This window comes from Lacerta agilis, chromosome 8, assembly GCF_009819535.1.
Source record: "Lacerta agilis isolate rLacAgi1 chromosome 8, rLacAgi1.pri, whole genome shotgun sequence".
NCBI classification, from domain to species: domain Eukaryota; kingdom Metazoa; phylum Chordata; class Lepidosauria; order Squamata; family Lacertidae; genus Lacerta; species Lacerta agilis.
The window spans coordinates 75716049-75743652 of record NC_046319.1 but is presented as its reverse complement, the minus strand read 5'-3'; the positions used below and the strand labels follow the sequence as shown (position 1 = coordinate 75743652).

At 46.6% G+C, this 27604-nt stretch overlaps 1 protein-coding gene across 2 annotated transcripts; it reads left to right on the top strand.

Annotated features, from left to right (window-relative positions):
- Nucleotides 1-207: 207 nt before the first annotated feature.
- CLASRP (CLK4 associating serine/arginine rich protein) lies at nucleotides 208-27094 on the top strand. 2 transcript variants are annotated; one of them, XM_033158387.1, is made up of 22 exons: nucleotides 208-354; nucleotides 4181-4279; nucleotides 4926-5040; nucleotides 6334-6431; nucleotides 6566-6667; nucleotides 7684-7763; nucleotides 8779-8863; nucleotides 9660-9805; nucleotides 10763-10859; nucleotides 12500-12578; nucleotides 12867-12940; nucleotides 13264-13305; nucleotides 14650-14892; nucleotides 16267-16524; nucleotides 16622-16804; nucleotides 18182-18221; nucleotides 21961-22021; nucleotides 22149-22207; nucleotides 23241-23287; nucleotides 23402-23484; nucleotides 24741-24765; nucleotides 26922-27094. In XM_033158387.1, the coding sequence occupies exons 3-22, from the start codon at nucleotides 4942-4944 to the stop codon at nucleotides 26962-26964; spliced, it is 1944 nt and encodes a 647-aa protein (XP_033014278.1). In that variant the 5' UTR covers nucleotides 208-354; nucleotides 4181-4279; nucleotides 4926-4941; the 3' UTR covers nucleotides 26965-27094. The 2 variants fall into 2 exon arrangements, 1 of the variants encoding a protein (XP_033014278.1); XR_004427207.1 differs by lacking the exons at nucleotides 23402-23484; nucleotides 24741-24765; nucleotides 26922-27094 and having other exon boundaries at nucleotides 18182-18225; nucleotides 23241-23293.
- The last annotated feature ends 510 nt before the right edge of the window (nucleotides 27095-27604 follow it).

Genomic DNA, 27604 nt, shown 5'->3' with positions numbered 1-27604 from the left:
CGCCTGCGCGGACCCTTCTATGCGATGCTTTCCCACCTACTGACCAGCAGAGGGGGATGTTCCCAGAGAACGGAAGGCGGGAGGGCTGAGGAGCGCTGTGATTGGCCGGCGCGGCCACCGGTCACGCGACTCACTCCGGACGAATGGGGGCTTCGGCCAGGAGGTATGCGCTCTGTCCCCTCGCGTTGCCAATGCTCTATGGCCCTTGGGTGCTTCCGGTTCCGGAGTGGGAGCTGCGACTTTTGGGGCGGGTGAGGAATGGCCTCTCCTGTCCTCTAATCTGCGAGCTGGCCGGGGCTGGTGGCTGAGGGGGCTGTTTTGACAGGGGAGCCCTGCTCTCTCGCGCTCTCTCAGGTGAATGGGGCCTAGTCGCTTGTGGGGAGGAGGGAGAAGTAGCCTGAGGGAGGGCGATGTCCTGCGGGAGCCGCTTTGGCCTCAGGCAAAGAGGATATAAGATAGAGAGACATATTGATATTGCATAGATATGTGTATTAGCATAACATAAATGCGTGGTTGCTGGGGGGGGGGTGGCTGTTTTGACACGTCGGCCCTGCTCCCTCCCTCTCTCATAATCTAATATGTTAACGTGTTAATCTAATATATTAGTAGTATATATTCATATATTCATATTATATACTATAATCCATGGGAATAATTGGGGTGGAATATCTCATTCTTCACCTTTCTGCTACATATGCACTCCACCCCAATAATTCCCACATAATGATTTTATACAAACACACAGGAGTGTGTGCGTGTGCGCGTGTGTGCATGTATAACAATATATAAAATCAATACGTATGTGGGAATTATTGGTGTGGAGTATTTCAGTTTCCCCCCTTTCCACAACAGAGAATGAGACACCCAGTTCTCAGGAGCCAAGATCTGCCATTAAAGGGCCATTCAGGAAGGAGGGGGAGATATAAAAACGTATTGAGGGCTGGAACAATTTTTTTAAAAAAAGACATCTCTCAGTATTTACTGGTACTTTTCTTCCGCCCTCCACCCCCAACAGCACACTTTAAAGCACCTTTGGACTTTCCCTAGTTTCAGACAGCGTTCCTGCCGTGGAGCGTTAATTGTTTTTTGCCAAAAAAATGAGCTTTTCGGGATCCAGTTGTAAGATTCTGTCTTCTATCAGGCTCACCAGGAGCCAGTTCTTATAGAGATTGTTTCTGGCTGGGGTGGAAATTGTTCATTTGGAGCCTGCCACTTTGTGGGCGACAGTTGGGGAGAAGAGCCAGCTGCAGCTGGTGTCTGAAGAGGTGACAGGACAGCATTGCTTAGTTTTGATCCCTCTGCTCTGCAGCCCCATGGAATGGCTGCTGCTGGGTGACTGATAGGATAGAATAGAGTCAGTAGGGATGTTACAGTGTATCTCTTTTTCCAGGCTATTGTGGAATTATGACAATAAATGCTCACTGCTGTCTCTTAACTCTTGTTTTTTGGGAGGAGGGATTCCTGTGGTGTTACTGTTAAAACTTGATGTTGATTTTAAAAAGAAAAAGAAATTGTGGGTTGTATCCATCTAAATTCTACTTGGAGTATACTGCTGGAAACTAATGAACCTAAGTTAGTCATGTCCATTAATTCCAGTGGTTCTACTCTGAGTATGGCTAACATTGGCACCAACCCTGTGTGTGCAAATTGCTGAAGGACATTTTGGTATTAAGCAACAAATCTATAATAAATAGTAAGAAATCAAGGGGATATTGCTGAAATTTTCAGCAGCCACACCCAAAGGTGTACCTAGCTATATGTATAGCTGAGAACATAATATTAAAGTTCTCTATCTATAGATGTCTGCCTTAGAATATTGTTCATAACGTTAACATACTATGTGGAATAATCCTAGGTGTGCTGTTTGCCAGGTTTTTGCCACAGTATCATATCTTATTTTTATGTGGCTGTCTTTTCGTCTTCCTTCCCACCAAGTGTGTTTGCATCATATTTTTGTGTAATGCTGATTTTTAATTTAATTATGCTTATGGTCACTTGCTAACTATTCCAGCATCACTGATTTCCTGAGAGTTCTTTTCATCCCACATCCTTCACACTGGCTGTTTTGACTCCAGTTCATAAGTTAAGGCTTACTTCACTTTCCTGAATGCGACCTACTGCTCCCTTTCTGTCTTTTCAGCTTTTTTAAGGAGTACATAGAGATAAGACTCCTCTGAAAATGGCAAGCTGTGGCTCAGCTTCCAGAGAGGTAGCCATGGTTTAATCTGTTGCAGCAGAAGCAATGAGATCTGTTAGAAGTGTAAAAGACTTGCAGGTGTTGTGGCATCAGCTTTCATGGGCTAGAGTTCATTAGATCAGGTGCTTGTCATGATGTGGACTCTGACCCAGGAAAGCTTAAGCTTTAATAAAAGTGTTGGTCTCTAAGGTGCTACAAGATTCTTTATTGTTCAAGCAATGGCTAAGTTTCCTAAAAGCATCATGGTAGGGCTGGGACTTTCAGAGGTCTGTGGTGAATGAGGCTTCTCTTTTTTTCAGGTGAGTCTGAATGGTGATGGGCTGCAGCTTGCATACAAAGCTGTTTCAGTTTGTCAGCAGAATTCAAAAGGCACTCGTGCCTCTGCTAAATGCTGAGTGTGTGCTTTCACGCACATGTGCCCTCTTTGCAGGTAGCCAGGTGGCTTTTTAATTGTTTGAGAGCACCTTCTCCTTCACCTACTGAGCTGATTTCAAAAGTCCAAACTAACAGTGTCCCAAAAAGGCGAGGCAGAGTGAACCTCTCCTACCCACAAGTTGGGAAGTGCGGAAAGATGGGAAGTGTGTTTGGCTTTTTGTCTTGAAAAACAGCCCCGATTCCCTGTGCTTTGGCTAATTGCTTTGAGTTTTGGTGACTGCAGCCTGAATAGAATAGTTTTGCAATGCTCTTGGAATATAGGGTAGCAACTGGAGGTCCACGGGACCACATCTTGACCCTCCTTGTTGTACTTTGCCTCCCGATCGCTCGGGAGTACAGTAAAAAGGAATATAGTAGCTGCAGCAATAGGACTGGAGTGAACCATTGGGAGAGAGTTTGAGGTAGGAATTTGCTACTCCCCTTTCTGAAAGAGATGAACTAGTTGCTGACTAGCTACTAGTTTAGACTGTGCCAAATGTTTTGAAGATGGGAGCTCTGTAGATTATCTTTTTGGTGTCTGTAACGCCTTGGCTTTTTTCCCTTTTGAAGGATTTAAACAGACTGGATTTTATTTATTTTTTAACAAGAGAAGAGCATCACTCAATTACGTTGGCATACAGAAATATTTAAGTACACATGAGAAGTATGTGTTCCATAGATAGGAATGGTTCAGGGCTATCCATAGGCTCTGCAGTAGCCTTCCCCAACCTTTTGGGATTTGCAATCCCAGACATCTGAAAGTCACCAGATTGGGAAGGCTGCTCCAGGGGTTTGCCTGCCCTGTCCAAGTGACTTGCATTTGGGGTCCAGTTTTAAATCAGAAAAAGCAACGTTTTTAGATTTCACGGTGGTTTGGAAATGTTTAGCGAATCCATATGCTTGTAGAAAGAATACACAGATGAGGATGGGTTTCTGCATAGCATTTTTCTACATGTAGATGCACATATTTTGTAATGCAGGAGTGGCTAATACGCCAGCGATTTTCCTAGAGATGTCAACCTGATAAATGATCTGCTTCTCAGCAGCTTATTTGATTAAATTTAAATATTTTTGCATATCATACAGATTTCAGTATAGAAATTTCACCTTCAGATATTAATGTGTGAGATTTTTCCCCCCTAAAAAGCTGCCACTCGTGTTAAAAATGGCCCTCTTCTAACAATATTTTTATTCACTATTGTAGTACTGGACCAGAACTAAAACAACCTATTAAAAATAAAGCAGTATAACTTTTCATCCTTGCTGATTAAAATTGACAGTGCTGATTTATTTTGGTTGAGGGAAACTCTTTACACAAAGACCCAGGAGACAGAAGTATTTTGCCTCACAAATTGATCACCTTTGTGGGCAGTCAATACAAGCCTTGTTAATGACGCCTTCCATTGGAAAGGGGCTTCCCAGTTACAGCCTATTGGCTTGGGTTAAATTGCTGTGCACTCGGTGTCTTTATTCCAACGTGAATATGTTTTATTCTATTTGCGAGTAAACCTGCAAGCAAATGTCTTCTGAGAACCATTCTTTACCCATTCTGACTTCACAATTATCTAGGATACTCCTGGATACACAGAGTGTCTTCAATCTCTTCATGGGCTGTGATTAGTGAAAAGAAGAGCATCCATTTTGACATTTCTCAAGTTCCTGCTCTGAGTGAGTATTGGCTTTGCATGTCAGGACTTCCAGCTGCAGTACGATTTGTCAAAGCTCCCTTGACTTGGGACTCTTCCCAGCCATCCACTTCGCTCTTATACCTGCACAGGTTTTCTTTTCAGAGCGTGCTTCTACTATCCAACTCCTCCCCATCTGAAGGAGGCAGACTTAGAGAAATGATTTGCACAAGGTGAAGCAGGCATCGTTCTCTGAGGTTGGCTGATTCTGCCACACCTCTCCATTGGGGATGGTTGAATCCACTAATGATGCACAGAGATGCCAGTATTAGTTGCCCCACCTGAGGCTGCTTGGAAGGAGGCAAGACCAGAGTAGTAACTCGTCTAAGCAACATAATGGGCAGCCTCCTCTCTGGTTGGTTGGCTTATACGGCTTCACAGGAGGCTTCAATTTATTTTACTGTCTTTCTTATGTCACACTAGCATGTCCCGACACAATTTTTGGGAGCTGCTGCTTTTCTCCCTGCTGCTTTCAGGTGCTTGATGCCCGATGAGGTCTCTTAATGCTATTATCAAGCTATTACATTTGCTCTGGGTGCAACAGATCCTTGGGTACGTGTGTGAGAATGTTGCTTCGTGCAGTTTTGGTGTCATCTTCTCTCCTGTTCTTGCCCTTTTCTCTCCAACAGATTGTAGACGGGCAGGATGTGGCACGAAGCTCGAAAGCATGAGCGCAAGCTCCGGGGGATGATGGTTGATTACAAGAAGCGAGCTGAGCGCCGGAGAGAGTATTATGAAAAGATAGTGAGTGTCTCCCTCTTTTGCTCAGGGTCTTGTGAAAGAATAATGTTAAACAACAATTGATGAACTCCTTTTACCGGTCCACAATAGGAAGTGTCCTTTCATATTGTATCACAGTGTGCTATGCTGGCCTGACAGGCATGGACAGAAAGTCTCTACAGAGGGTGGTGAATACAGCACATGATATCATGGGCTGTCCCTTGAGTCCGCTAGATGACATCGCAAGGGATCGTTGCCTTAGGAGAGCGAGAAAAATTCTCAGGGATGACTCCCACCCCGGCCATCACCTCTTTAATCTTCTCCCCTTGGGCAGGAGATACAGTATAATCAGCTGTACCAACAGGCTTAAAAATAGCTTCTATCTGTGGGCTGTTAGGTTGTTGAATGGAAAATAACGTAGCGAAATTGACTTGTGAGGTGGTGTGTTGTTCGATAAGAGATTGAGTTTTTGGGTGGGGGGGAAGGGAGGCTCGTTTAATGTCGTACACAAGTTGTACAATGACAAAGGTTTTGTTGTTGTTGTTGTTGTTGTTGTTATTATTATTATTATTATTATTTTATTATTATTGTTTGCTGTGCTCATGACTACCCTCCCTTTTCGTCCAATGTTACCAATGAGGGAGTTCTCTTTGTCCCGCTCCTTTCTCTCCTCATTATTGAGAAAGGGAAAGGGAAATCATGGGGAGCAAGTACCTCTTGAATGGCACCACCTAGCTTCTTCTTAAGATGTGACTCTTAAGAATTCTGCCTCTAAGAATTTGTGCTTAGAGCACATGCAGAGGTCACAGGTTGAGTCCCTGCCGTCTCCAGGAGGGACTGCGAAAGTCTTCACCTGAAGCCCTGCAAAGGAGAGGTGAGGAGCCTCTGGCCCTCCATTTAGGAAACATCTGAAGGCAGCCCTGTATAGGGAAGCCTTTTAAGGTTTAATGTTTTACTGTGTTTTTATATATGCTAAAACAAAATAAAAAAATTCTTTCCAGTAGCACCTTAGAGACCAACTAAGTTTGTTCTTGGTATGAGCTTTCGTGTGCACGCACACTTCTTCAGATGCTGGAAGCCGCCCTGATTGGCCGGGGCAACCCAGTCAGGTGGGCGGGGGCACGAACAAATTATTATTACCGGTATGTTACCATAACTGTAACTCCCATCAGCCCCAGCAAGCATGACAAATGGCCAAGGATGATGGGAACTGTAGTTTTAAAGCCACTTCCCATAAGCATAGACAATACTGTGCCGAGATGAAGCTGCGGTCTGCTTAGGAATATGACAGCTTGTTGTGTTGTGCTTCTCTTCCAGAAAAAGGATCCTGCCCAGTTCCTCCAGGTCCACGGCCGTGCATGCAAAGTCCACTTAGATTCTGCTGTGGCTCTTGCAGCTGAAAGCCCTGTGAATATGTGAGTAGCTTTTAGTTCTGTGCCGGCAGTGTGGAAGTTTGTCTACTGAAAACGAGTGGGGAGGCTGCCCTTGTCATGTGATTATTTTGGAAGGACTTCTAACCCCCTTTCCCTTGACATCTTGCCCCTTGCAGGATGCCATGGCAGGGGGATACCAACAACATGATTGATCGGTTTGATGTTCGAGCCCACCTGGACTACATCCCCATGTATACTCCTCCACTGCTAAACCCAATGTAAGGCTTTCATTTGCTTTATTTATTTATTTATTCTGAGATGTATTGCCCCTTGCTTCGAGTCCTTTGATTTGTTTGCATAATGAAATGGTTAATTGGAAGCTGAAAACAAAGAAAAAAGGAGCCTGGATAATTAGGATTGACGCCTGACTATCATCCGGAAGGGGCAAGCAAGCGTTAAACAAAACAGCGGGATCTCTTTTGTCGGGTAGGTTAAAGCCAGAGTTGTCCAGACTCTTTACACAGTTTGAGGCAACAGAGCATTGCAGCTATCCAAGAGAGGATTTGAGGATTTCCTCTCCTGGATCGTTGCTATACTACTTCCGAAGAGGAGGGTGGGCTGGTATTTTGCTATCCAAGGACCCATTTGGCACTTGAAATGCCTGCGAGTCTTCTTCAAGGTTGTGCTCCTGTATTATGCAAATGAACATAAAATTATACAGGCTAATGGGTATTCGCTAACTGTACCATTTTAACCTTGTTTGGGTTTTTTTTAAAAAAAAAATGGTTGAAAAGATTGAGATTTCATTATTAAAGTAAAATGCCCTGGTTGTCTTCATATCTAAGAGATGCAAAAAATGTGTGCAGGGATTACCCTCAGAAACAGCTAAGCAAATGGATAGTTACATGCCGACCTGTATGTTTTTGCTTATGCCTTCACTGAGCATTTTTTCATCCTTTTAACAGCTGGCTTTGTAAGCTAGGGTCCAAAGAACCATGCAATTAATCCTGTGATGCTAAAGGGGTCCCCTTTGACGTGGGGGTGAGGGCCCTTGCTCAGTGGTAGACCATATACTTCACATGCAAAAGGAAACAGCTTCAATCTGTGGGCTAGAAAGGTGTCATTTAAAAAAAAAGGACAAAGATTATGTTAAATTCTAAATGCACAGCTAGCAACCAGCTTTCAGCAATGGGTTAGGCACCATAACTCAGATTTGTTCCCTCCCCACAAATTGTTGTCAAAATATTTAGCATTCTAATCCCTCTTCCTAAGCCTCTTCCTCTTCCTTCTCCAGTACCCCAGAACAGGAGTCTGATGAGAGGAAATGCAACTACGAAAGGTATAGAGGTTTGGTGCAGAACGACTTCGCTGGCAGTAAGTTCCCTTTGACTTTCTTTCTACTGCTGTATAGGGCAGATGTCAGGAAAGAGTAGAGCTTCTGTCCTTAATATTGTAGCTCAGGTGGCAGTTGCTGCTACTGTTTGCCAAGAAGGCTGATAAATTACACTGCAGATTATTTTCTAGGCTAGTAACCAGGAAGTACAACTGATCTGATGAATTTCTCTTACATGTCTTAAATGGGCGAGATTGAGGGAGGGCTGCGGTATGTCCGACCCATGACATACTTAAGAGTCCCTGTGATCAGGATATTGCTGCCTCTCCCTCATCCCCTGGGTGTAAGTCCCTCAATGACAAGATAAGACAGTACTGCCTCCTGCAAATGCTGGGAGGAGTGGCCTCTTCAGCTGGTGGAGGCAATAACTCTAGATGCCAAAAACTCTTCAGTACTCAGTCCAATTCAGGGATGGGGGACCAGCCAGCTGAAGCAAACCCCCCCATAAACTTCCTCTCTTGTGTATGGCTAATTTGTGAAGACACTCAAACCAGCTTGCCTGAGAGAGATGCAAACATAGGTGTGTTTGCAGATAGGAACAAATTCTTGCTTGGTGCAAGCTGAGAGTGGAAGGAGTACTGTTGTCACTCTTTGGTTCCTAGCTCCCTTCTGCTGATACGATCAAAGCCTTTTTTTAAAAATAACCTCACTGCCTCCAATCCCTGGCTGCCTCTTGTGTCTCCACCCTAGGGGTGTGGTTTCTTCCTTGAGTGACGGAAAGAGAACATTGGAGTTCTGGAGGCAGGCTGAGGAGAAGCATTGCTTGACTGGCAGTTCCTCTCTGCAAAATTGTCTTTTGGCTACCTGCTGCCTGAAACGGGTCTCTTCAGCTGCCCTTTCCCCTTCCTAGGCATGTCAGGATTGGAGGGGGGGGGGAAGTCAGCAGATGGGGATGGAGGAACAGAGAGTTGTGCTGCCCTCTCAGGCAATCTTCCTTGCGCTAGACCTGTGGAATATCTGGTCTGCTTCATCTCCTCCTCCTCCTCTCTCCCCCAGTCTCAGAGGAGCAGTGTCTGTATCAGATCTACATTGATGAGCTGTACGGGGGACTCCAGAAGCCCAATGAGGACGAAAAGAAGAAGTGAGTGTATTGGGAATGGCAGGCAAAGGGTTGAGTTCAAGCTCGACTGAGTTCAGTCATGGAGGCAGAGCTCATGATCTGGAACCATTTGTAAGTTTGAGCTGGTTCCTTTCTCCTACCCAGAGGATTGAGGACAGGTTGAATGCGTATGGAACGGGTGAGGAACCTTTTCAACTCAAGGGCCACATTCCCCTCCATGCAGAGGACACATGCTAGTGGTGGGCGGTGTCAGGAGGGAAAGTGGGTGGAGCAACAGATGTAGAATTTACCGGTACCTTTGCACCATAGGCTAGTTTTGGGGCACACCTTCTCACACCTCTCTCTCTGCCCTCCATTAGGACAAGAGGCATGAGCAGAGTTCAAGGACACAATCAATCCTGGAAAAACAATTGAAGGGCAAAGCAGGCCATTGAGGGTTGTAGCCTGAGGAGAGATCCAAGGGCCAGATATGACACGTGAAAGGCCACGTTTCACCCCCGGGCCTGAGGTTTCCCCCTCTTGCTTTGGAATATGACTAGGGCCTTTGTTTTACTCAAAAACCTTATGAAGCAGTTCCTTGCCGGAAGAAATCCTCAAATTCTTTTTGAATTTCAGTGGCAACGCGAATATATATTTTCATATTTAGCAGGCCCAGGTATTCCTTTCCCCCTCCTACTTTTGCATCTTTGAAAGGTTGCAAAGGTTGAAAAGAGGTGTTTGGCTTGATGATGGGGGAAGCTTTAGAATCCCAGTGCAGGTGTCTGTGCTGCATACTGCATCCAGCGTGTACTTAATGGGAGGGGGTCTGACCAACTAGGTTAGCAGAGAAGAAGGCATCCATTGGCTACACGTACGAGGACAGCACGGTGGCGGAGCTTGAGAACCCGTCTGAGAAAAGAACAGAGGAGGAAGACTCGGAAGAAGACAGCAACACGGACGAGGATGAAGTTATCCCTGATATTGGTATGTCTCTAAGGCCTTGTGGCATTTGGGATTGGGCTTTTAGAAAGTCCGGGATCTGACGGTGCTCCATTGTCCTCTCCCAGTATCCCCAGTCTGCATACTCACCTGGAAGTAAATTCCATTGAACTCAGTAGGGTTTGCTTCCAAGTAGACAGGTAGATTTGACGATGCAGAATCAGTGTATGGCGTTGGCTTTGTTGGCATATTTAAACTGAGTAACTGCGCAACAAAAGGCATTCTGATGAGACTGCAAAGTAAAATTAGGAGTTGTTTTAATTAAAGAAAAATAACAGAAGTTACATTAACTATAAGAACGTTACAGAAACATGACCCATCCAGTGACCCACCACCCAGGGTACTGAGAGAGGTTCGCAGACCTCCTTATATACTGTATCCGATTGCTGATACGCCTTAAATCAATACAAACTTAACATCACCTGCTGTACTGCCCCACAGGTGCAAAACTAGGTCAGTTCATTTCCTCCTTTCTTTTAAAGAGATACACATTTCTGTGGAACAGTAATGAACCTTAAACTGTAACCACTCAACAGGCTTGGAAAGCTTTAAAATAACTAAAATGGTATTACGTTCGTTAGTCGCTTCATGCACAAAATAAGAGGCTCAGGGCGACTTTAACATGGTAAAAATACAAATGGGTAGAATTTAATGCAATTTAAAACCCACAGTGCAAAATATCTAAAATGTCTCATCTGATAACATAAACGGGACAAGTTGTACCCACCCCTCTAAAAGATGAGGCCAGTTTAGTTGCCATAGACCTAAGGGAAGAAAAAGTTCTTAGCCTGGTGCCTGAAAACTGATAATGAAGGCACCAGGTGTGTTTCCATAGGGATTGGACAAATCAGTGGAAGAGAAGTCTCACAGAGAACGTTATCCCTAGTTAAATGGAGGTCCTCAGTGTGCAGCTGCCAACTGGTTCCCTTGTGTTGCTTGCAGATGTTGAAGTCGATGTAGATGAACTGAACCAGGAGCAAGTGGCCGACCTGAACAAGCAGGCAACTACCTATGGGATGGCAGAGGGAGACTTTGTCCGGTAAGGTGCCTGTGCTGTTGGGGCTCCTGAGCTTCTCTTCTGCATCATCAGACAGGCATTTCCATGGTGATGGGCTTGTGGAGTGGCTGATGCATCACCTAGGTTACCCGGGACCTCGCATGGTACCCAGCCTCTTATTTTTAAACACCATGGGTGACAAGGAGTTGCCTGCAGGAGGGGCAGAGTATTGCGTCCTTCCTGATTTAGGAAGGTCTGGAGCTCTCTGTCTCTCCTCTGCAGGAGACTGGTAAAACTCTTTGTAGGCCAGTGACTTCATGGGTTTATTTGCAAGCGGCTGGGTAGTGTCACGGAGCTGAGAAAAAGGTGCTGAAAAGGACACCCAACATAATTTAAGGGGTAGACCACCTTCCCCAAGACGGAAGCTTATAAAATTATGAAAGGTTTAGAGAGTGGATATGTAAGCTCACCATCACCATGTCCTTTGCTCATAATAGATTTTGGGGTCAGCCAAGGAGCTCTGGCAATTTGTTCAGGGCAGGGGAGAGCAATTTCTTTTTCTGTGAAGGCATAAGTAACCTGCAGAATGTGCACCTGCTGGCCGTGCTGAATAGGCACTGACTTGGATAGCCAGTGCTGCAGATAGTAGCTCTCGTCCGCTCTAGCCAGCCTAGCCAATGGGAGTGGTGGTTCAGAAATACCACGCTGGTTACCACTTGCCAAAAGGGATTAGGCAGATTTCTTAAGGAGAGGTCTGTGAGTGGCTATTGCCCACGATAGGTAAATGAAACCTTCATATTTAGAGGCAGTCTGCCTCCGAATACCAGTTGCCGGGGGACAACCCAGGGGAGGAGGGCTGTCACCTTTTCAAGTGGTCTAGGTTCTGCTTGAAAGAGTTGCCACCCTTAAGAGAGGCTGTTGCCTTCTCTCTGGCCGGCTGCTGCTGTTGGACTTCAACCTGGTGCTCTCCACATGTTTTGGGCTACACCTTCCACCAGACCCAACCAGCCATGGCTGATGGCTGGGAAAGGTGGCAGTTGTAATCTTAAAATATCTGGATTGGGGAGGCTGGCCTAGCTGAGCCTAAGATGTGACCCTGTAGGGCCCTTTTCATGGGGTAAAAATGCTGTGCTGCAGAAACCAAGCAAGCAAACATCTCGTGATTCAGAACTTGCCCCCCTCTTTCTGACACCACATGCATAAAACGTGGAGATCCATGTTAGCAAGCTTTGGATTTTCAGCTGTAAGCCACTTGATACTGGTAGTAGCGTCTTTCCCTTGCAGTCGGGAGTTATTCTGCTGTCTATAATGTCATTGAGGTTATCACATGTCCAGTTGAGGGGGACAAGTACTAGAAGTCTTTGCTTAGGGGAACAGCAGCCCTTTTCCCCTTGGTTGGGGGGAGGAAATGGGGGAGGAGAGCCTGGTTTTAGCAGTAATGGCGGAACTACTAACTAGGCCTAAGCTTGCCACCAGGCTCTTGCCTGCCTTTTGAGTTAGACATGAGACCTTGTACCAAATTGAGGGTGTTGTGTTTTTTTTTTTGGAGGGGTGGAGAGGATTGAATGTGTTGGTAGCAATTAGAATAGCTGCTGCAAGACATTGGAAGGTCTGTGTCCCCCACAAATCTAAGCATCCCTGTCTTTCTCCCACCTGCCCCTTCCTCCCCTTGTTTCTGAAAGGATGTTGCGGAAGGACAAGGAGGAAGCAGAAGCCATCAAACATGCCAAAGCCTTGGAGGAGGAGAAAGCCATGTACTCGGTATGGAAAGTTGGGGACCTGGGCAGTTCTAAGCCCTCTCCATCTTGCCTACCCTGTCCTGCTACCCCAAGGATTCATCTGTGATCCCCTCTATTTATGACCGAGGTTCCTCTTGGTTAAACAGCAGGGGAAACTTTAGGATCAATTCCTCATGGAAGTGTGCTTGGGGTGTGGGTGGGATACCCCCCCCAAAAAAACCATTTATTCCAGGAAAAACAGAAAATGGGAGCATTTTCTGGGCCTCCCTCTTGGCGTGGTGGACTCTCTTGTGACTATCCCTCTTTCCAGGGCCGCCGCTCTCGGAGACAGAGGAGGGAATTCCGAGAGAAGCGTTTGAAAGGAAGGAAAATCAGTCCTCCGAGGTAAGCCTTTTTGAAGATGGGGACTCAGTGATTTCTGTCTCTCCACAAGAGTTGAGAGGGAGCACCTGAGAATGCTTTCCCCTTTGTCCCTCATGGCAGCTCAGGGCACTGGGTGAGGGCCATGCAACAAGGGCAGCATGTATGGCAGCCTCTGCAGGGAGGAAAGGATGCTGAGCCACGGCTGGGGCAAAAAATAGGCAGCACTCCTCGAGTTGGGCTGAAGCATTTGCTGAGAGGTTGGGCTTTTGCAAGTCTCCTGGGATGCTTCTGTGATTCTAGAACCAGTGCTGGTTTTGACCTCATTTCATCCCCTATCGTTGCAGTTATGCTCGGAGAGACAGTCCCACCTATGATCCTTACAAACGGTGAGTGGATGCAGCTGCCCCCTCCCCCCCCGGGTGTGCGGTTGGGTGTTTGTACTCTTGGAGTTTCTTATACTGCACACAATGGCCGCACGGTCTCTCTGGTGGGGTTTCTAAAATAAAAAAACAAAAACATGGGTTGTTCCCTGTCGACTAGAAAGCCAAAATGTGGTGTTTGCATAGTTTGAGGCACCCTTGCTGCTGTAAAAGGCTGGAAGTGGAACCCCTTCTCCATGTAAAGAGCATAACGTGGAACATTGGGATATAAAGGCCAGCAAGACATGGATTGAGCACAGATGCAGCAGATGGCATGGAATTTAGGCTGGATATTCTGCTGCCAGTTCATGTTCCTCAGTAATCCTTGGGTTGGTGAAGGGGTGGTTTTCATTCGGTCTCGGTCCTGTATACCTGAAGGAGCGTCTCCACCCCCATCATTCAGCCCGGACACTGAGATCCAACGCCGAGGGCCTTCTGTCGGTTCTCTCACTGCGAGAAGCAAAACTACAGGGAACCAGGCAGAGGGCCTTCTCGGTAGTGGCGCCCGCCCTGTGGAACGCCCTCCCATCACAGGTCAAGGAAATAAACAACTACCTGACATTCAGAAAAAACCTGAAGGCAGCCCTTTTTAGGGAAGTTTTTAATGTTTGATATTTTTGTATTTGATTTCTGTTGGAAGCCGCCCAGAGTGGCTGGGGAAATCCAGCCAGATGGGCGGGGTACAAATAATAAATATTATTATTATTATTATTATTATTATTATTATTATTATTCAACAAAACATCTGTACTTGCAGAACGCATGCTCTGTGTGTGTGTGTGTGTGTGTGTGTGTTTGTTTGTTTCGCTTTGTTTTAGAGTTGGGGTCCAGTGTGAGGCAAATATCTCTTGAGTTGCCTTGTGGGGGGAAACTCCATGCTGATGGCTTTGTGTTTTGTCCAAGGCGGTTTTGCTCCCTAGCTGTTTCATAAGCTGCATTGCACCACAGAGTTTGCTAGTGCTGCACTGAGCCCAGCTTGGGCTGCCTTCTGGGGGCTTGGCCCATCCTCTACCATGCAGGTGGGGAGAAAGTAGCTGGTAGTCTACCTAATAATGCCTGCTGGTTGCTGGGCCTCTCTCAAAAGGACACTGGGCTAGGTGGGTTTTGGTCTGTTCAGACGAGATACGTCCACAAGCAAGACTGCATCACCCAGATCGCTTAGTGCAGATCAGGGATGCTCAACGCTTTTGAACACCTGAGATTTGCGTTCCTAAATCTTGTTGGGGTGTCTGGTAAAGAGCAAGTGGAATGCCCAGCTGCTCTGTTCTGCTGCTCGTAACCTGCAGCTGATTATCTGCCTTGATCCATCAGATCGCCCTCGGAATCCACTTCCGAGTCCCGTTCCCGCTCTCGCTCGCCTTCCCCGGGTCACGAGGAGAAGATCACCTTCATCACCAGCTTCGGGGGTAGTGACGAAGAGGCGGCCGCCGCTGCCGCTGCCGCCGCCGCCGCTCAAACCGCAGGAGCCCCCAGGAAGCCCGCCTCCCTCGGCAAGGCACGCTCCAGCCAAGTGCAGCCGGGCAGCGCTGCGGCAGGTCATAGCGCCTCCTCCCGGTCGGTAACTTTCGTACCTGCCTCGCTTTCCCAAACCTTAAAGCAGAGACCATTCCAGGGTCAAAGGTTGACTTCTTATTTTCTTTCCCACCCTCCCTGACTGCTCAGAACCTTGGCCACCTCCTCTTGGGAACTGCATTCCCACTGTAGGCCAATCCCCACAAAGCCAACCTGTTCATTGCAGTGTCTCCCTGGGAAATGAAGTAGAGATTCCCTTCTTCCTGTGGAATGCTGGGAAACCTAAGGGTGGTTGGTCAAAGGGATGTTAAGGTGGGTGGGGGTCAGCCATGGTTTGTACCAGGGGGAGAATATGGGGCTGGGGTTTTTCTTTCTGGCTCATCTTGTATCTCTCCAACGAGAGCAGCAGTAGATGCTGTTGTTGTTTCACTGAAGGAAGCAGGAAGGTCAGAGACCCTGTGTGGCTGCCTTGAGTTAAAATGGGCCCTGTCGTACTTTTTGGTTGGGGCATCCCATAGCCCTGGGTTGCTGGTTTACTGCAAGTTGAAACATAAAATTTTGTAAACAGCCAAAATTGAATACTGCAAAAGGATGTGGTTCACACTAAGGTGACTAATCTGTAGGCTGTGTCCCATAAGATTGCAGGTGCGGAAATGGTTTTAAAGGTTGGGGAGAAAGGATCTAGGCTACCTTTCTCCCTGCCACGCCAATTTCCCACAGGAAGGGATTTTTTTTTTTTGAAGTCTGAAGTGGTATATCCCAGGTCAACCACCTCAATATGAGAACTAGACCATAGATTTGGTATTAGAACAGTGAAATCACTTAACTGCTAGCTTGGGGACGTAACCGGCAAAACCACAATTGCATATTGGAAGCATTTGTTCAGGCTTTCACTGCTCAAAGATTTGGGAGGCTGCAAGAATCCGTACAGTTTACTCAAGCCCCCGCCGCCCCCGGGTCTTTCCCTCTGAATATGTTTCCATGCAGAACTTTTCCAATGAAAGCTTTTTTTTCATTCGTGGAGAGGTAAAAGTTGGCATTATCAGGAATGGAATGGATGCCGAGCTGCAGCAAGTTTACAGTGAGATCTGGCAGTAACCCAGCATCCCTCAGCCTTTTCCCCTAGGCTGCATCAGCCTTTGGCCCACAGTGTCTCCCAAACCCTTCCTGCACCTCTGGTGTGCTCTGTTTGCTGCAGAGCAAAGAGAGGAAGTTGAAGATGTGTGAATGTTTTGAGCTCCGGCACTGTAGTTGCTAATTTGGAAGCTTCTGTCTCTACTTGCGGAACCATCGGCAGGGCCTCCTGGGGTGTCCTCCTGCATCTTCTCATCTTCCCCGCCCCCCTCAACTTCCCCTGCACCTGCCGATCTGCCTGCGCCGTGTGAATATCCAGCGCCGTGACTCTCCTCTTTCCAGGCGACGCTCCACCTCCTCCTCCTCCTCCTCCACGTCGTCGACATCCTCGTCTTCAAGCTCGCGCTCCAGCTCGCGGTCTCACCGGGCCGGCGGCTACCACAGAGCTAGCCGCTACGGCCGCTCGCGCAGCCACAGGTACTCCCGGTCCCGAAGCAGAACGAGGCGCTATTCGGCGGGAGGCTCGCGGGATGGCCGGCGCCACTCCAGATCTCGCTCCCCCGAGCGGGGCTGGCGATACGGCTCCCGCCGCAGGTCCAGGTGAGTCGGAGGAGCTCCCGATATTCTTTTTTTGGTGGGTGGGTGGGGGGGAGAGAGAAATCGATCCCCAACAACATGCTTCTTCTCTCATCCCTAGAAGCCATTCACGGTCTGGAGAACGCTACCGTTGGAGCAGCGGCAGGGGAGGGAGGCACTGGAGCAGCAGCCGCAGCAGCCGCAGTGACAGCGAGTCACGGAGCCGCAGCCGGTCAGCGTCTCCAGCCAGAGAGAAACTGCTGAGGCCTGCGGCTTCCCCGGCTGTAGGGGAGAAACTGAAAAAGTGAGCAGGGGACGCACCCTGGTTTGATTGGAGTACAGGGTCAGGTTTATGGTGCTGGTTTTGACCTTTAAAGCTCTATGCGGCCTAGGACCCTCGTACCTACGGGACCGCCTCTCCTGGTATGTCCCATGGAGGACCACAAATAACAACACTTTGGAGGTCCCGAGCCGCAAGGAGGTTAGATTGGTCTCAGATAGGGTCAGGGACTTTTCAGTACTGGCCCCGACTTGGTGGAACGCTCTGTCACAAGAGACCAAGGCCCTGCGGGATTTGACATCTTTCCGCAGGGCCTGCAAGATGGAGCTGTTCCGCCTGGCCTTTGGTTTGGACTCAGTCTGACCCTTATGTTTCCCTCCCCTTATGGTTTTGATTTATGGGCTACTACTAAAATGAAGTAGCCGTGTTGGTCTGTCATAGTCAAAACAAAATAAAATAAAAAATTCCTTCTGGTAGCACCTTAGAGACCAACTAAGTTTGTTCTTGGTATGAGCTTTCGTGTGCATGCACACTTCTTCAGATACCACTGCATGCACACGAAAGCTCATACCAAGAACAAACTTAGTTGGTCTCTAAGGTGCTACTGGAAGGAATTATTTATTTTATTTTGTTTTTACTAAAATGAGGCTGCATTTTAAATAGTATTTTAACCCATATTTTAACCCGTATTTTAATTAACTGTTCTTTCTTTTTCTATTACGTTTTATTGTAATTTTATTGGTATTAGCCGCCCTGAGCCCGATTCTGGCCAGGGAGGGCAGGGTATAAATAAAAAATTTTTTTTTAATTATTATTATTATTATTATTGTTGTTGTTGTTGTTGTTGTTGTTTGTTGTTGTTATTTAATGTTTGTAGCCTGCTTTTTCCTACAACAATTGTTGAGCTCAGGGTGGCTCGCAAAAGAATTGCAATAGCTTTGGCAAACACAAACATTGCAGTCACTGCAGTATCAAACACAATAGCATATCAACCTGGAAAAGGAACCGCTCTAGGAGAAGGAAAACTCTTATCTGAAACCTGTGCTGCCTTGTGGGATATTTTCGGGAGAAGGAAAGGCTAAGGAGTAAACCTTACACAAATCTGGAGGGGGGTCCCTAAGACAGTTGGATGGTGCCTTTTATGCCTCCTTCTAGCAACTCCTGCAGCCAAGCAGGTTTTTGCTCAGGGGGCCACAGTGGCTAATAAAATCTGGGAATAGAAATAGCAACCCCTGCAGCAAAAGGTGTTCCTTTTTTTAGCAGCAGGTGCATTTGAGCATCTTTCTGTCTGTACTGGCTTAAAGTTCATACCCTTCCTGTCCCAGAGTGGGCACCCGTCTTTCTTTTCTTCTGCTGTAACAAATATAACCTGTTTCTCTTCTCTCCCTCCCTTTTCTCCAGGGCTGAAACTGCCGGTGGTAAAGAGACAGGAGCTGCCAAAGTCAGTAAGAATTTAAACCTCACCTCTTTAATTTCCATCACTGCAGAAAAAGACTCAGGGAAACAATAGAGATGCGGGGGGGGGGGGGGGAGTTTTTTTTTTTTTAAGGGTTTGGATGGCCACACTTGACTGCTTCAGACGTGGTCAGAAATGTAGCTCTTGAGCACCTCCTTAGGGTGCTACCAAACCAGGAAGCAGTCTTTTAAATTTGGACCTTGTCAGGCTAGTGTTGAGGGGGGTTGGGGTCTCCAGGGACATTTGTGTTAACGTTGGGGTTTAACTTTTTGGTATTGCCGAAGGGGGTGGGTGGGTAGCTGCTTTGGAGGGGGTGTTTCCTGACCTGGTCTAGAATCTAATACCAGGAGTTGCTTCTTTGGGCGAGTTTCTCTCTCTCTCTCTCTCTCTCTCTCTCTCTCTCTCTCTCTCTCTCTCTCTCTCTCTGTGTGTGTGTGTGTGTGTGTGTTTGTGAATGCATGGGTTTACCTGTTAACTTGGATTTTTTTGTTCTCTCTCTTGTTGACACTTGTACATCAGCCTGCCCTTTTGCACTGATCCTGCCACGCAGCCCTGGCTTCTGGTGGTTTCCTCTGTTGGGTCCAAAACCAGATCTTGCTTCTCCTGGAAGCCTTTTCCTTCCGTGTTTCATGGCTCCGTTTCCCCTGAAATGCCCTGCCTGTTCCCACCCCACCGCATGGGAAATCAGTGTGCATAGAAAGAAACATGGCAGTGCTGCTGAGCTGTCTTCCTACCCAACCGTTGGGAAAGCATCTGTCATGGGAAAGCTGGGTGGAGTTTGTGTCTTGGGCCAGTCTCGATGCATCTTTGCCCCTGGCTGTCGGGGCTGTTTAGGACTATGGGTAGATTTACTCCCCCTGCCTCATTTATTAAATTCCTCATACCCTGCCTTTCCTCAGTGGGTTCAAAGATAGCTAACAGTATATTAAAACAACAAAAGTTTCAGAAACCATTTAGGAAAAATAATAACCAAAGCAGCAATAAAATACTGAAAAATAGAGGAAAAAAGTTGAAAAAGCAACAGCTGTCACATGCCCTTTCCCCACATAATGTCATCCAAAACGGTTTCCCCCCAGAGCCAGGCCTTAAAAGCTGACGTTAGGGATTGCCAACAGGGTGCCCTCCAGATGTTTGATTCCTCTTGAGTCTTGGGCGGGGTTGAGTGCCTTTCCGTGAACTGTCTTGGAGTAATATCTCCTGATCCTTGGTTCAGTATCCAAGGAGTGACCTGAAAGTGTTGGCAACCTCTGGCACAACCAAGGGGTTCTTTTTGATCTGGATTAAGAGAAACATGTAGACAGTATATCTGAGTGGGTATTCAGTCCCAGAGAGAGCCACTGGGAGCTGTGAGTGGCCCCAGCATGAGCGTTTCTGACATCTCATGGAATTCCCTGAGCATTTGAACAATGGGGTATGGTGTCAGCAAGACAGATTTAAGGTATGGATGGTGGTGTTTATGTGTGCAGGAGGTTTTTAGCCCTAGCTCAAGCCACTGCATGACTGAAGGGAGTTTTCAACAGCACTACATTTGTTATCTCAGTTACGGTGTCTGCTTGCTCCCTCAATGATTGTGCTTCAAATCTCCTAGAAATGACTCCTGCCTGCTCTTGGTGTCCGTGGCAGAGCACAGCCACTCCATCTCAAACGTTGTTTGCTTTCAACTCTGAAGGCAATGCGGAAGACCACAGGTTCACCTTCCAGAGAGATCAGTTATCCGAGCAGGCAGCTGTGCCGGTGGGGGGGGGGGGTTGTCTGTGAAATTTGATCTTGCTTGGGCTGGAGCCTAAAGCAAAGGAAGCAACTTGCTAGCTGATTTCCTTGTTGGAATTTGTAGGGGGCGGGGAGAAACTACTTGTAGATCTGAACGATGCTTGCAGCTCTTCAGAAACTCAAGGAAGGAAGAGAAACCTCTCAATTTTAGGGCATAGTTTAACATATCTACTGTTTCTTTCCCCTTCTTTCAAAATGTAATGCCAGGTCTCCCAAGGCATATTGCAAATGTGGTTTTCTTGTCTTTTCGCAGCTTATTTAACTCTTCTAGTTCAAGTTCTCTTAGTTTTAAACCGGGCCTGCTCAGGGAGTGCCCTTGGGCTAGTTTTCTTTATGCCTGGGCATGTCTTTGAGAAGTAGTGGTTGCAGTTGGAATTGATGCCCACAGGTGGGCACACGTGTCCCTACTTTGGCATGGAAAGTAGAAATGTGGGGGGTGGGAGTCCAGTGATGGGGCATCTTCACAGCTGCTTATCCTGGCACGTGGAGATGCAGGCGATGGCCCCATAGTCCATGTTCTTCACACAGTGCAAATGTATGGGAACCTCGAGCCGTCCCATCATGGGTGACAGCATAGGACTGGCTGAGCCACAGTGGGGATCCTTGCTCATTGACTGCAGCACCCAGCCGCGACTTGCTTGTGTGCATTTGGACCGTGAGGCAGAACTGTCCCATCTTCCAATGAGATTTTCTCCCAACCGTATTTTCCCGGTGAAGACAATTAGCACATTTGGTCGGGAGTCACCAAGAGATTTCAGGTTCTGAAAGGCTAAACTTCGGACACTTAATGAAGGGCTGGGTGGGGTGGGGCTTGTTTGCTTGTGCCTGGTGTTTCGGCTCTGTTTTAGCAATCGTGAGTGCTAGGACCTTGGCTTTTCTTCTTCTTTTTAGATGGAAAGGTGGGGGTTCTCAGGGCTTACAGCTGGGGTGGGCTAATGCATACCAGTGACCTCGGAAGCACCACAAGCAGCTTGCACAGAGGATGTTGGGAACCCCTGTGTTCTTTTGAGGATTAACCCAGCCACAGGAAGGAGTGGAGGAGAAGCAGATGGAAGACCACCTTTGCAAAGAACCCTTCAAAAGTTATTGGTCTTCACATTTTTACTGGCTGCCTACGAGATGCAATATTCAGCTCTCCGACCTGCCCCTTTCAAGGCCATTGAGTACCAGCGAACATTGTCCATTGACTTGGATGCCTGAAGGCAATCCCCCTCTCCTCCCCCCCCCCTGTCGCCGTGACTGTCTGCTTAACAAGCTTGTTGGGGTTGGAGTGGATTTCAGTACCCTGTCAATGTGTGTTAAGTTGATTCCTTGCATCTTCCCTACTGCCACCTCCTCGGGAATGTCTAGATTGCCAGGGACTGTTTTTCCTTCCTGTAGGCTCCAGCTTCCTTTTCCGCACCTGAAACGCCCCTCCTTTAAAAAAATTAATCCTCTTCAGTTGAAAGCGCCTGGCTCCTGATTGTTACAGGCAAAGGAGCCCAAAGCATAAGCCTTGGTTGGCTCTTCCGCTATATATCCTGGGGAGATGGCCTCCCTCTTCTTGCTGGGGGAAGCACAGCCCCCTTGAGCAGGGTATGCTGCTGGTGAGTCCCCTGGAACTCGGCCTACTCTTCCTTGCTTGAAAGTGGGACTCTGGTTCATGGCTGTCTTGAAGTCTCTCTCTTTTTTAATTAGCTTTTATAGATAAATACAATATTCACAAACACAAAACAAACTTATTATACATATATACATACAACTCCTTAATTCCTATGAATCCCAATGAAAGAAAACAATAAAATCTCTCTTTTCCTCCCTCCAGATGTTGTGTGACACTGCAGAAATACATTATATAGGGTCCCTCCCCCAAAGCCCTTTTCTCCCCATGTATGCCTTCTCCCAGACTCGTTTGACTGTGAGTTCAGGCCAAGGCAACCTCTTTAACACCTTTCTGTTTGCCTTCCGCTTGTAGCCAAAGCTGACCCCACAGGAGAAGCTGAAGCTGCGTATGCAGAAGGCGCTTAACCGGCAGTGTAAGCATCTGGGCTGGAGGATGCTGGCTGGGGTGGCAGGAGGGCGGGCGGGCGATGCAGGGGAGCCATCTCCTTCTTCTGACCTGTTTTGTCGCACGCGCTCATATTCCCCACTCTGCCTCTTCAGTCAAAGCAGATAAAAAGGCCGCCCAGGAGAAGATGATGCAACAGGAGCACGAAAGACAGGTAACTGGCGGGCGCACTGAATTCTGCGGTCTGAAAAGTCCCATTCTGCAAGCGGAATAAACTTAAAATGGAGCTGGAACGGACAAATGCTAACTGGGATGCCAGTTGTCCGTTCATAAAAATATTTACGTACCGCTGTTCATGAAAAGAAATCTCAGAGTAGTTTGCAACAATTGTGCACAAAACCATACAATAAAAACCATAGAAAAAGTTAGAAGGCAGCTGGCTATTATGGAAAGAGGCATTTTTAATTGTCTGCAGAAACCTGATGGATTAGAAAAGTTTTCGGCAGGCATTTAAAAGTTGAAGCCCCTGCTGAACCTCGTATCGGCAGAGTGTTCCGCAGGACCAGGCTGATGACATTAAAGGCTCAGTTTCCTGTTGTTGTTTAATGAGCCTTGCCAGGTCAGTCAGTAGAGCATGAGACGCTTAATCTCAAGGTTGTGGCTTCGAGTCCTACGTTGGGCAAAAGGTTTCCTGCATTGCAAGGGCTTGGGTTAGATGACCCTCGTGGTCCCTTTCAACTCGATGATTCTAAGACAAGGTTGCAACACTAAAGGCAGGGTTCACATACAGTGCTGTGCTCTGGTTTCTTCTAACCATGGTTTCTTCAACAAAAACTACGTCTCAGATGAGCAAGCAAGCCACAGCTTATTTCTTTGGTTTCGCTTATTTTCTAACGGCTCTTGCCTTGCACCTTTGTAACTTGGGTGAGTTGGCCAAACAAACCATGGTTACACCAGACTGCTGAGGTTCAGACATAGTGCCAAACCATACTTAAAAAGCATGGCTTCACATTGTGGTCTGCTGCTACGATAGTCTACTGGGCTGGGTGTTTGGATGTTCAAACGATCCATAGCGAGGCGAGGCAAACCATGGCTGGGATTTCAAGGATGCAGATTTTTGTTCCACTTGCAGAATTACCATTTTCTCACTGCAGAGTGTACCGTTTGCCAAGTTCGCCCTTGGCTTGTCTGCCTTGCGTGATGCTCACTTTTCCGCTGACTGGCATGTGCTATCTCGTCTCTTCCAGGAACGGGAAGATGAGTTGCGTGCCATGGCTAGGAAGATCCGGATGAAGTAATGCCTTTTGGGGTTTCCTTGTCCCTCCCGGCACGGAGCAGTGGGGGAGCGTGGGGGGGGGGAGTGGCTTGGTTGCCTGCCTGCTAAATCTGCAGCATTTTTTCTTGGCAGGGAGCGTGAGCGCCGGGAGAAGGAACGAGAGGAGTGGGAGCGGCAGTACAGCCGGCAGAGTCGGTCTCCTTCCCCACGTTACAGTGAGTGTTCTGGGGCTGGTGGGAGGAAGAGCGCAGTGGCCAATGGGGCTGTTGTGAAACACTGGAGAAAAGATCATTATTTTGGGGATCCGACTTTGACAGTCAGGTCCCTATGGAGATAAAAGAACTTCACCCAGACAAGTAGAGATGTCTTGGCCAAAACATTCATGCCTCTTGAGTACAGTGGTACTTTGGTTCTCAAACGCCTTGGTACACAAACAACTTGGAACCCAAACACTGCAAACCCAGAAGTAAGTGTTTTGGTTTTCGAACTTTTTTCGGAAGCCAAACGTGCTCCGTTTTGAGTGTTACGCTTCTGATTTGAGTGCCACACTTCTGTTTTGAGTGTTATACTGAGTGCTTATCTGTTTTTGAGGCTCTTTTGGGGGGTTTTTGTGACTGTGTGGAACCCAGTTCAACTACTGATTGATGGATTGTGCAGTACATTGTTTATTTCTTTCATTTTATGGATCAGTGGTCTCGTTAGATAGTAAAATTCATGTTAAATTCATATTAAATTGCTGTTTTAGGGGTTGTTTTTAAATGTCTGGATCGGATTAAAACATTTTGCATTGCTTTCTATGGGAAAGCGCACCTTGGTTTTGGAAGGCTTTGGTTTTGGAACAGACTTCCGGAACAGATTAAGTTTGAGAACCAAGGTACCCCTGTACTTCACTGTCTGCAGATTGACTCTTACTTAAGAAAACACAACACAACTATCATAGAATTGTAGAGTTGGGATCCTGAGGGTCATCTAGTCCAACCCCCTGCAATGCAGGCATCTCAACTAAAGCATCCATGACAGATGGCCATCCAACCTCTGCTCTGACACTGGGGTGGTTGGTAACAGTGTATTAGAACCCGAATCCCACGCTCGTAAAGATTTAGGTGTGACCATTAGCAAGAGAATTAGGTGGTCCCCCGTAGCCGATTCATCTGCCGGCTTTAGGACCCTGAAAGAAGGCAGCAAATATTCCTGCCAAACGGTTTGCCAAACCTCTGTTTGCAGGGAGTTCCATAGAGCAGGGACTGTCCTACAACAAGAGGCTTTGTCCCTTGTAAAGGCTGACTGAACCTCAGGGGCATCAGAGGGTCTCGGTGATTTTTCTGCTCCATAATGGCTCAAAGTTCACATCCTTTTCTTCCTCCGCTGCCCTTGCTAAGAGATTAACAGGTTTAACCTAAATAGGCAAGTGCAGAGAGTTCCGGAAATGTTATTTGGAGGTTCTTGACTTTCCCCCCTGTTTGTCTTGCAGGTCGAGACTATAGCTCTTCGAGGAGGTAAATTTTGCTTTTGCTTTTCAACTCTAGTGGCGAGATAGAGAGATAGAAGCAGGCCTCTCACTGAGCTGATAAGACAGAGCAGAGGTGGAGAGATACGGGCGCCTTTCAGAACTGGCGTTTCTTCCTCTGAGCTGCCTGAAATATTTAAATAGTTTGAACTTGAGGCCAGTCTGATCCCTCCAAGGCTGCAGATGTTCTCCAGCCGCTGTAACAGTTCGCAAAGGGTGCTTTGGCACCTTCAAGTCTTCTTAGATTTGCTAAGGCATGAGCAACACGCCTCATATGTTCATGGACACAAGCCTACTTTGTTAGGTGCAGGAAATGAAATCTCCATTGGCAGGGTGTGTACATGTATATATTATTTATTAATTATTATTATTATTGATTGACTTTATATGCGGCCCTGTACCCGGAGGTCTCAGGGTGGCTCACAGAACTATATATGTATACTTGTGCTTGCTTGCCTTTGCACACACGTTCACGCCCACACGTGTGCTTAATTTTAAAGGAGAAAAATGCAAGGCAGGGGCTGAATGGCAGTGAGATGCAGAAAGTAGAGTTTGTGGTCATTCGGTCCGAGCTTTCAGATGCATGTTCCGTATTGTCTTTAGCTGTTTCTCCTGCCCTTCCTCCCAAAGGAGCCTGGGGTAGTAAACAACAAAACAGCAAAAACAATGCAAAGGATTTTTTTTTTAAAAAAAACAACAACAACGGCGGAATATTTTCCCAGCTAAATAATTTTCAGAGTTGCCAAGAATAATATATTTCAGCCAACAAGCGTCTGGGTGAACAGCAATGTTTATAAATTCTGCCTAAATATTAATAACGAGGGAAACAAGTGGCAGAGAGGTGATAACTTATTTCAACATTGCTGGGATGATTGTGTCCACATCTGTCAGGGGACAGGAAGCCATTATCTTTATTAAGACCCAAGTGACTAGTTCTGAACTGGAGAGTTGTCATTAAGTGCCCTTGAAGTCTCTTTGTACAAGTAACATGGTTAACTGCATGGATAGTGGAATGTGCTTTGCCCTGCTTTCAAGCAGCTTGGTGCATTGCAATATTAGGCCATCTCTGATTTTTTACTTCCACAAAAACCCTATTAAATGCAGCTGATACAGAGGAAGACTTTCCCAAGGCCACCCACTGTGGGCTTTGTGGCTTGGCAGTGAAAAGTGCTCGACCACTTCCCCATATCAAGATAAATGTTATTAACTGCTACATTGTGTTGGCTCTAGCTAGCACTTAACAGAGCGATCATCTACCATTGACAGGAGTTGTGACTTTGTGGGACTCTTACTATACAGGTGAAACTCGGAAAAATTAAACATCGTGGAAAGGTTCATTTCTTTCAGTAATTCAACTTAAAAGGTGAAACTAATATATGAGATAGACTCATGACATGCAAAGCGAGATATGTCAAGCCTTTGTTTGTTATAATTGTGATGATTATGGCGTACAGCTGATGAGAACCCCAAATTAACAATTTCAACTTTGGGGTTCTCATCAGCTGTACGCCATAATCATCACAATTATAACAAGCAAAGGCTTGACATACCTCGCTTTGCATGTCATGAGTCTATCTCATATATTTTTTTATTTTTTAAAATCTTTTTATTTTTATTTTTGATACAAGCATCAACCACAAAAAACACAAACAATAAAAACCATAACAACAGTTTGACAATTCAAATTTAAATACACTGATATACCTATGACTACACTTTTTTTTTTACAACACTGTTTCCCCACCTCTCTTGCCTCCCTCTATCTCTCACCTCTGTCTGCCTTATCACTTAAATATTCATTCCAGATTTCTTGATATTTATCCATTCTTAATTTGCGACGACATGCAATTCGTTCATGTGTAGCTAATCTGTCCATATTATCAATCCATGTGCTCAATTGAATCTTTTTACGGCTTTTCCAATTCATCAAAACAAGTTTTTTTGCTTCTAATATAGCACGGTATATCCATTTTTTTTGACCCCCTGAAGTCTCCCATGAGTCTATGTCATATATTGAACTCCAGTAGCTAATGAAAACAACTGCTTATATAAATGGACTTTTCCACGATATTCTAATTTTTCGAGTTTCACCTGTATATGCATCTCTTTAAGTTCTCATGTGACCTGTTCTTCTGCCTCCTACAGGCATTCGCGGTCCCGATCCCGGAGCCCCCATTACCGCCACTAGAAGCTGTTCCTGGTTCAGCGCCACGCTGCCCGCCTCCCACCCAGCTGGTTCACCAGGCCTTGTGTAATCCTGTAATAACGCTGTACATTGCTGGTTTTCTGTTTCTATGCTGTCTAAATAAATAAATAAAGCCAGAAGCGGTCATCTCTTGACGAGCACCTTCAGCTGCACAGAACCGTCTTGCTCCCTTTCGGAAAGACTTTGATAGGAGCTTCTAAGGATGTGCGCTTCCTTTTATCCCAAAGCTGCGTGTGATAAGCCCTGTGGAGATCATGCGCAGCAAGGAGTGAGGGTGGGAAGTTCAGGGGCTTCCGCTTGCGTCCAGAGCCAGCCTGGGAATCAGCCTCTCAGCTCGAAAAGTTGTGAAGCAAAATGCACAGGCACCAATCAAAGCAACGACTGTGTGATAATCAAGCCTGTTCCTACTTTTTCGGGGTTCTTTGCCAGTGATTAGAGTCAGGACTAGGGGTGGATGATACATGGTTTTCAACATTGTGATATATCCCTAGCTAAACATCGTGGTATAGTGATGTATCATGGTGTTTGAAATAAGGATGGAGCTATGTAGAGGCACTGGCTGGTTTCAGTTTTCCCCGCATCGTGATTTTTGCTCTTGTGATTAGCTGCTCCCTGCAGGAGG

Coding starts and splice junctions, on each gene's coding strand:
- CLASRP (XM_033158387.1), top strand. CDS start 4,942: ATGTGGCACGAAGCTCGAAAGCATGAGCGCAAGCTCCGGGGGATGATG. Junction 5,041..6,333: donor GAGAGTATTATGAAAAGATA/GTGAGTGTCTCC, acceptor CTTCTCTTCCAG/AAAAAGGATCCTGCCCAGTT. Junction 22,208..23,240: donor AACAGGAGCACGAAAGACAG/GTAACTGGCGGG, acceptor CGTCTCTTCCAG/GAACGGGAAGATGAGTTGCG.